This window comes from Pseudochaenichthys georgianus, unplaced genomic scaffold (assembly GCF_902827115.2).
Source record: "Pseudochaenichthys georgianus unplaced genomic scaffold, fPseGeo1.2 scaffold_1041_arrow_ctg1, whole genome shotgun sequence".
Classification (NCBI taxonomy): Eukaryota; Metazoa; Chordata; class Actinopteri; order Perciformes; family Channichthyidae; genus Pseudochaenichthys; species Pseudochaenichthys georgianus.
The window spans coordinates 5,001-15,000 of NW_027262010.1; the positions used below are offsets into that span (position 1 = coordinate 5,001).

At 43.7% G+C, this 10,000-nt stretch overlaps 1 protein-coding gene across 2 annotated transcripts in view; it reads left to right on the top strand.

Annotated features, from left to right (window-relative positions):
• Positions 1 to 7,396: 7,396 nt before the first annotated feature.
• large2 (LARGE xylosyl- and glucuronyltransferase 2) overlaps positions 7,397 to 10,000 on the top strand; it is a 29,460-nt gene continuing 26,856 nt past the window's right edge. For both annotated transcript variants that reach the window (XM_034076797.2, XM_034076799.2), the window contains exon 1: positions 7,397 to 7,590. In XM_034076797.2, coding sequence (XP_033932688.1) covers positions 7,491 to 7,590 — 100 coding nt within the window. In that variant the 5' untranslated portion in view covers positions 7,397 to 7,490. The remainder of the gene's footprint in view (positions 7,591 to 10,000) is intronic.

The following is a 10,000-nucleotide window of genomic DNA, read 5'->3' on the forward strand; positions in this document are numbered from 1 at the left end:
TGTGACCGTGCTGTAGTTCCTTTATAGCCCAACATTAGCCACCTTTAGCTTAGCGGTGGTGACGTGAAGTCATGTGACCGTGCTGTAGTTCCTTTATAGCCCAACATTAGCCGCCTTTAGCTTAGCGGTGGTGACGTGAAGTCATGTGACCGTGCTGTAGTTGCTTTATAGCACAACATTAGCCTCCTTTAGCTTAGCGGTGGTGAGGTGAAGTCATGTGACCGAGCTGTAGTTCCTTTATAGCCCAACATTAGCCGCCTTTAGCTTAGCTGTGGTGACGTGAAGTCATGTGACCGTGCTGTAGTTCCTTTATAGCCCAACATTAGCCACCTATAGCTTAGCGGTGGTGAGGTGAAGTCATGTGACCGAGCTGTAGTTCCTTTATAGCCCAACATTAGCCGCCTTTAGCTTAGCTGTGGTGACGTGAAGTCATGTGACCGTGCTGTAGTTGCTTTATAGCCCAACATTAGCCACCTTTAGCTTAGCGGTGGTGACGTGAAGTCATGTGACCGTGCTGTAGTTCCTTTATAGCCCAACATTAGCCGCCTTTAGCTTAGCGGTGGAGACGTGAAGTCATGTGACCGTGCTGTAGTTCCTTTATAGCCCAACATTAGCCGCCTTTAGCTTAGCGGTGGTGACGTGAAGTCATGTGACCGTGCTGTAGTTGCTTTATCGCACAGCATTAGCCTCCTTTAGCTTAGCGGTGGTGAGGTGAAGTCATGTGACCGAGCTGTAGTTCCTTTATAGCCCAATATTAGCCGCCTTTAGCTTAGCTGTGGTGACGTGAAGTCATGTGACCGTGCTGTAGTTCCTTTATAGCCCAACATTAGCCGCCTTTAGCTTAGCTGTGGTGACGTGAAGTCATGTGACCGTGCTGTAGTTCCTTTATAGCCCAACATTAGCCACCTATAGCTTAGCGGTGGTGAGGTGAAGTCATGTGACCGAGCTGTAGTTCCTTTATAGCCCAACATTAGCCGCCTTTAGCTTAGCTGTGGTGACGTGAAGTCATGTGACCGTGCTGTAGTTCCTTTATAGCCCAACATTAGCCACCTATAGCTTAGCGGTGGTGACGTGAAGTCATGTGACCGAGCTGTAGTTCCTTTATAGCCCAACATTAGCCGCCTTTAGCTTAGCGGTGGTGACGTGAAGTCATGTGACCGTGCTGTAGTTCCTTTATAGCCCAACATTAGCCACCTATAGCTTAGCGGTGGTGACGTGAAGTCATGTGACCGTGCTGTAGTTCCTTTATAGCCCAACATTAGCCTCCTTTAGCTTAGCGGAGGTGACGTGAAGTCATGTGACCGTGTTGTAGTTCCTTTATAGCCCAACATTAGCCTCCTTTAGCTTAGCGGAGGTGACGTGAAGTCATGTGACCGTGCTGTAGTTGCTTTATAGCCCAACATTAGCCACCTTTAGCTTAGCGGTGGTGACGTGAAGTCATGTGACCGTGCTGTAGTTCCTTTATAGCCCAACATTAGCCGCCTTTAGCTTAGCGGTGGAGACGTGAAGTCATGTGACCGTGCTGTAGTTCCTTTATAGCGCAACATTAGCCTCCTTTAGCTTAGCGGTGGTGACGTGAAGTCATGTGACCGTGCTGTAGTTGCTTTAGCCTGCACCACTCTTGGCTTTGTCACCTTCAATTCTGTTGCTGCTTGGTATTGTGGGACAGCATTGTCTCCTCTCCTAAAGGATGGTCCAGTGTTTCCTCAAGGAGATAACAAAGGAGGCATTGAAGCTCCTTTCCTAAAGTGTTAAACAGCTCTTATAATGGGACTCTTTCAGCTCTGTCCACTCCGTTATGAACCTTCCTGAGAGAAGGACAGTTGGACACTGACCCTGGTCTTTATGCAGTCAACACTCTCACAGCTCCACATGTTTCAGAGCCACCTTCCCTTTCAGCCGTCTCTGTTATTTTCTCATTTACCGCCATCAGTGGGAGTTATTTGCTGCCCCCCCCCCTGCTGCTCTGCGTCCCCCCTCATCTCAGCCTGGGTTATATGAAGCAGGAACTCTGCCTTCCTCCCCCTCACATCGGAGCGTTGTTGTTTTATGGCTACAATTAGAGCCCACAAGTGTAAGCATTTCGTGCATAAAGCGTCCTTAGTGTCGCTCTCTTTATATCCTCGCTGGCTTTATGAGAGGCCAACACACCTCCACGTCCCTGAACGCCTGCACCATGTTTACTCCCTGCACTCTCTCCTTTTCTGCACTTATATCTGCCCTCTATGCCCACATTTTATCGTCTTTCCCTACTTCCTGTCATTTCCAGGCCAGTGTTTCTCTCAGCTTTGTGGTTCATACAAACCATTTGAATATCTCCAGTAGCGGCTTACCATGTTGGTTGGAAAGCTAAAACAAAAAGGCTGACATGCAGAGAATAATTCAGTGCCTTCAGCATCTGATTTATTTAACAGCAAGCTTGGAACTGGAACATATCGAATGCTTTATTTCAAATGTTAAGAATCCATCACTATATTGATGATGCTACGAAACTAAGACTCGTAGACACATGCATTTAGCTTCAATGGGTGCGGTTGGTTGCAGGTCTTCTGGGTTTTTGGATGTATTTAATTAGAAATATTGGCTTTTTTTTTTACTTCTTCATGTTTTCAGCCCTGAGAAAAACAAGCTTGTTTCTCTGTGTTTAGTTTTACAGACGAGAGCTTTCTTTCTATGTTTTTAATCTGTAGTGAGAAACATTGGCTTCCTTCTCCTTCTTTACTTCGTGTCGTCACCGTTTCTATTTCACTTCTCCATTTTCCAGCTGAATATATTTAGGAACATGAGCTTCTTTTTTCTTTCATGTTTTCTGTGGTGTTTGGTGAGAAACTTTGGATCATTTTTCATTCTGCTATCCGGGCTTTCAGCTGAACACTCTCACTGTGTCTCTGTGCTGTCAGCAGGGAGAAACGTGATTTTTCACTTTCCTGGGTCTTCTTCTCCGCATTTCTCCGTGTTTTCCGTATTTAGTGAGAAACATAAGCTTTTGTTCTTTCTGAAATATGAGATTTAAATTTAAAATATTTTTGCATGCAGTTCGCAGTATCCCTAAAGTGGACCTAAACAGTGCTCTAAGCATTTCCTCCTCCTCCTCTTCCTCACATATCTTCATCCCTCCTCTCTTTCCCTCCTCTCAGCACCTCTCCTCGCTCTTAACGACGTACGGCGAATGCATCAGCCGCACTAATTAACTCATAAATCATCTCAGAGCTCTCACAAAGTTTAGGAGTGGATTTCAGCTCGAATCCACAGCGACTGGAGATGATCAATAACGAGACACTTTGATACCTTGCTGCTAACAAGAAGCTGCATGTAGTCATCACATTTAAAGTACTCTTTAAAGTAGAGACACTACATACTGATATACACCTGAACATCAGCAGGAGAGGACTCTTTAAAGAAGAGACACTACATACTGATATACACCTGAACATCAGCAGGAGAGGACTCTTTAAAGTAGAGACACTACATACTGATATGCACCTGAACATCAGCAGGAGAGGACTCTTTAAAGTAGAGACACTACATACTGATATACACCTGAACATCAGCAGGAGAGGACTCTTTAAAGTAGAGACACTACATACTGATATACACCTGCACATCAGCAGGAGAGGACTCTTTAAAGTAGAGACACTACATACTGATATACACCTGAACATCAGCAGGAGAGGACTCTTTAAAGTAGAGACACTACTTACTGATATACACCTGAACATCAGCAGGAGAGGACTCTTTAAAGTAGAGACACTACATACTGATATACACCTGAACATGAGCAGGAGAGGACTCTTTAAAGTAGAGACACTACATACTGATATACACCTGAACATCAGTAGGAGAGGACTCTTTAAAGTAGAGACACTACATACTGATATACACCTGAACATCAGCAGGAGAGGACTCTTTAAAGTAGAGACACTACATACTGATATACACCTGAACATCAGCAGGAGAGGACTCTTTAAAGTAGAGACACTACATACTGATATACACCTGAACATCAGCAGGAGAGGACTCTTTAAAGTAGAGACACTACATACTGATATACACCTGAACATCAGCAGGAGATGTATGTATTTCGTCTTCATGCATTCAACTGTCTTCTCATGGAAGCGTTTTGGACGGTAGTCGCGTGTAAGATGTACAAAGTACAGACTTGAAGTCACAACAAAAAGGTTTCATCTTTTGAGGATTTGAATATCTTACGAACATGAAAGCGTTTCAAGAAATGTCAGAAAGTTGCTTCGGGGTTTCTTCAAACAGGAAGTAGGACAGGAGATCCGAGGTCTGCTTTCGTTTGTATCCCTGCTGTTTGTTTGCAGTTCAAGGTGACTTTGAGGATGCTTTGTTTGTGAGCATTTACTACACAGATCTTCACCGTCGTCCTGCAGCCGATGACGGACATCTGGGAAGTTATTTATATTTTATATTATTTATTAGTTTTTGTTCTTCGTTGTGTTTGAACCTCTGTTTTAAGCCGAAGACAGGAAGTGAAGATTATTCCTCTTCCTCCTTTATCTCGACTTTACACCGTTTTAGTTTGACCTCTGAAGGTCGGCCGTGTTTAGTCTTCTTGTTTTCCTCGCTGTGTGCTTTTTAAATCATCCACGCTTTATCCAAACACACGGCCGGTAAACAGGGTCAGTCCGTCGAGGCTGTTGTTTATCAGTTTATTGAAGTCTTATCGAGACAGGATGTGATGTTTGTTTTTCACAGCATCGAACCATTTCCCACTCCGTTGTCCCTTTAGAATAATGGGTCGCGCTTTCTTTTGGAAAGTGTTTCTAATGAAGTTGAACAGTCGGCTGAACATACACACATTTGAAATATGCAATCATTTACCTCCTTTTCACAAAATGCTGTTTTCAAATGAATAGACTAGTTTCTCTGATTTCAGATGATTTAAACACATCAGTTTGAACACTAGTGAAAGGCCCGTCCACGCAGCAGCTGTGAAAACATCTTGGAGCTGGGCGTGTATCGATATATTATCCAATGTGTGACCGCCCACAGGACTTAAAAAGCACCTAACTAGATCATGAAAATCTCCCGAGCCCCCCTAACATATTTGGACCTCGGTATTTAGGAAATCCTGGATACGGCCCTGCATGTGCCGGACTGCCAGCGTGAAGTCCATGTTTTCTGCTAATGTACGTCCACACAGCAGCTTTTAAAACATCTTGAACATCTTGGAGCTGGGCGTGTCTGATAGCTTGGGGATTTTTTGCGAGCAACGCGACCAACAACCAATCACATGAATCTCCCGCCCCCGACATACAAAGCAAAAAACCCCGGGGATTTTATGCGAGCAATATATATATATATATAAACTCCCCAAACAGGCGAAACCCTACCAGTTTCCCCCACTGCCTCTGCCACCTCCCTCCATGCTGGTTCCTCCGGTTTGTATCCCGTTAATAGTTCTGGTCGTAAAGAACCGGGTGATTTGCTCCCGTAACTTCTCGTTTGGAATATGAGGAAATGAACTGCGGTCTGGTTCTCCCTGCTTACACGTGTTTGATTGGCTAGCGCTTCTACTGTCAGATCTGCATACACGTGTTTGATTGGCTGGCGCTTCCAGCTCAGCTTCAAAAGTAGAACATTGCTCAACTTTTGAATCCTGAAATTCCTGGAAGTCTTCGCTTCGCTCCCCCACAATGCAGTTCGGCGAAAAGCGAGGCAAAGTGACGTCATCCCCATTCAAAGTCAACGGGCAGAGAAGCGGTGGAAGGTTTTGTAACGATGCTGTGTGGACGGGCCGTTACAAAACTGGAATGAAGAAGAAAATCTGTCTGAAAGCATGTTGTCGTAAAACTGCAGCTAATAATAGCTTCCTTGCTAATGTCTTTTTGTGTCGTTTATTTATTATTATTTAATGTTTGGTTCAATGCCACCTGGCTGTGTATCCTTGGCTTCTACACGTCATACTTCGGGCGTGGATTATATTCAACACGGTGGAATGAGTGGAATGAGTGGAATGAGTGGAATGGTGGAATGAGCTCCCCATTGAAATCAGGACCGCAGAAAGCTTACACACCTTCCGGCGCAGACTGAAAACTCATCTCTTTCGACTCCACTTCGAGCGATAGAATGACTAACAAAGAACTGCTAACAGAGCCCTTATATACTAATAAAGGACTGGCTCCTCTAAAGCCAGTTGAGCAGCACTTGAAACGATTGGCTCTTTGAAACCTGATGTTCTTTTATGATTCTGTTTTCCTCAAGGTTGTGTCTTCCTGGTCGAATGTACTTATTGTGAGTCGCTTTGGATAAAAGCGTCAGCTAAATGCAACGTAATGTAATGTAACACAACAACAAATATCTCAAATTATTCACGTTGCTATTCACGTTGCTTGGAGGCTAAATAAGCGTCTATAATGTCATTATATCTGACATTTTAAACCAAACACCAGTTTATATGTTTCCATATACACCATTGCAGCACATATTCTCAGGCTGGAGTGCGCCAGTATTTATCCGAAAAAGCCGACATAAAAGTAAGATGTCGTTGTGTCTGCTCCTCAGTGCTGTGCACACTGTGCGGTGGGTGCTTCCTCCGGGCTCGCGTCTCATTAAAGAAGGATTAATGAATCACTTTGGAAAACAAAAGCTCCGATCGGGCTCAGCTCAGGAGGGGGGGGGGGGGGTTACAAAGCAGCTTGTTCAGGCGTTCCACAGTTTCCGTGTCTGAATGTTACGAATGTGACACTTATTGACTCCCTCTGTAAGCGCAGTGCTGCCTCATTAGACTCCAACAATCCAGGATCCTTTGAAGTCCCTTTGAACCGTGACCTCCACGACGGCCTGCAGCCACACTGAGCTTTAAGCCGAGTGCAAGCGGCAGCTTTGCAAACAGCATGTATTTAGTAGAGCGAGTGATTTAGTGCCATCTCTACCAGGGGGACAGTCCACTGACATGTGTCGCAGAGACTGGACAAAGTGTTCAAAAGCGTTGCCTAGGAACTGATATAAACTAAAAACAATATGTCAAGTTACCGAAGTCAGATTGTATAGAAGTCTACGAGGAAATTACAATTGCTCAGTCTTTGAATCAAAACTAGCTCAAAGGTGTTGAGTTTGAATTCAATACACCTTTCTAATGTGTTGAATTCCTCTGGTTGCAAGAAGAAGTCGGATTGAATAGAAGTCTTCGAGGAAATGACCCGACTTCTCTCTTGATTGATGATTGTTGATCAACCTGAAACCCAGGGAAACTCCACTGTAGTAGAAACTAACTCTACTTCTTGCCAAAGGAAGTCAGATTGAATAGAAGTCTACGAGGAAATTAAGCTACCTTTCATTTACAAAAGAGACGAGTGTTAAATCCAGACATTTTAAATCTACCGTCGGGTTCCAAGTGATTTTAATCTCATCGTTCTCTCTCTTCCAGATGAAAGGATGCTGCCGGGCCCTGACGACGGACTGAGTCCCACCTGAACCCTCCCTCTCCTCTCACCCCCTCCCTCAAACCCCCCCCCCCTCCCATCATGCACCTGCTGTGCCGCGGCCGCCTGAAGCTGCTCGTGGCCTCGCTCACGGCCGGCGTGCTGCTCACCTGGCTCTACCTGCTGGCTGGGAACCTGGAGAGTGAGTACCTCCAGATTATAGATTATACCTCCATCTTGTTCGTTAAGAGACGTATGACGTGATAGTTGAATGGTTTGGGTTGCTGGAAGTGTGCTGAAGCCTTTAGATCTGACAAAAGGTACAGAAGAAGTGAAGGGTTGTTGCTTTCTGGAGCTTTTATTTTGAAAAAACAATCCTGGACCTGAGCCTGTAACGAAACAGTGACTTTTTGGTGGCTTTTATTTAAAAAAATGTTCTCGTTCGTAGATTCCTGAGAGGATACAGTACCTCAATGGGGCTTTTATTTTGAAAAACAGGCCTGATACTGAGTTCCCTGAAAGGATATGAGAACTTTTAATTTGATTAAATGATCAATGATGACACTGTTTCCCTCTGGGGATTTTCATTTTGAAATATAAGCCTAAACCTGAGATTCATGTAATGATACAGTCAGTTTGTGGGGCTTTTATTTTGAAATAAGCATCGTCCTGAACTTCCTGTAAGGATATAGTTTACTTTTTAAAGCTTTTATTTTGAAATAAATACTTGATATTGAGCTTCCTGTAAGGATACAGTAACTCTATGGGGCTTTTATTCTGAAAAACATGTCGCTCTCGAAGCAATCTGTAACTATCAATTTACTTTCTGGAGCTTTTATTTTGAAAAACATGCCTTCCAGTAAAGATATAGTTGGCCCATGGTGGTTTTATTTTGAAAAACAAATAAGGGCTCATCCCAAGCTTCTTTTATTGCTACAAAAACTCTATAGGGCTATTATTCTGAAAAACCAAGTCTCATTCTTAGCTTCCTGTAAGGATACATTTTCTCTTTAAGAATATAAATGTATTATTCCAGGTATTTCTTCAGTACATTATGAGAGGCTTTGTTTGATTAAAACACATTCAGGTTTACTACAGAGCCAAAGAAATCTAATCAATGTAGCTTAAATTAAAGCTTCGGATCGGACCATTACGTTCAGTTTGAAACACCGAGTTCAGTTTGATTTTGGTTACAGCAGCGGAATACAAGATATCTCCTGGAAGTGCTTTACTTTGCACGTAACACTAGTTTCTTATCTTGCGTCATATGAAACTAGAATAAAACAACGTATATTAAAGTCATGTCTAAAAGCAAGCTGGACTTCCAGGTACTGTAATTTAACATTTAAGCATTTCTTTCTGCTTTCAAGGTTTCAAAATAATACAAAGTTGTTACGACTCCAGACAAAAAGGACGGTTCAGAAAAGGAATTTACTTTTGGTGATTTGCAATACAAACACTCATAGTAAACAAGGACTCCAGAAAATGACTTACTAAATACTAAATCACTAATAAGGTAAAGCTCGGTTCGAAGCGATGTGGCACAGAGAAAACACAGATGACACACACGGGGCTCCACAGGTGCAAACAGTACGGGCAGGTGATCAGGTCAGTGAACACACACATGGGTAGGAGTCGAACCAAGGCCCCAGGAAGTGCGCCGGACTCTGAGGAAACTATTCGTAGTGTCCAAACGGCGGTACTGCAGCTTCCGTATCAGTCCGTGACGTCCCTGGGCCCCGAAGACTTTTTCATGGAGTTACATCGGGAAAGAGACGTCTGTAAATCGCTGGTTATTTTTATTTAACCAAACAAACAGTTTGAACACTTAGCCCTTATTAAAAACATTCGGCCCTCAAGTTGTAAAAAGTGCTAATAACGTTATTCTGAGAGTTATTTCCCTCGGCTTTATGAACGCGCACCTGAGAGTGGGAGCTCGGGGGCGGGGCTTAAGGGGCAAGTCAACTGGCCATGCTCTGTGAGCGCACATACGGGTTCTACTGCTCTGACAGCTAGGCATGCTGGGTAATCTGTGACATTTCGCTCTCTCAGAAGGCCGTTTTGACTTCATGAGCAGCTCTCACAGGAAAGCACGAGTCCCCGCCTCCCCCGTCGAGCTACCTGACATGAGAGGAGATTTCCAAAGTGAAACAGGAAATGACAATATTAACTTAGCCGAGAAACAATACTGATACAAATAGACAAGGATAAAAAACTAACACATCTGACGAGACAACATTCTCAGTTCGAGCCACAATACCTCTCAGCAGATAAAGTTGTACATATTTAAAATGTTTCCTGAGCACTAACGACATGTCGGTACTTGTGTTTCAGTGCGTCTGCGGGTCAGACTCAGAGTAGTTGTTGGCGGGCCCGAGTTAGGTGAAACTTTATGCAAAGCCTTTATGGGGTAATTCAAAATTGATTTCTACATTATGAAAGCCGCACAGCGCTGCTAAGTACCTTTCTGTCCTTGCATATTTATGTGCCGCACCACTTTACATCTACTTCTCTCTGATTATATGGCAGCTACTTTGCAGATTAAACATTTAGAAACCTGAGTGAGAGGATGTTAAAATGCATTACAGCAAATGGAGATTATCCAGAAATAG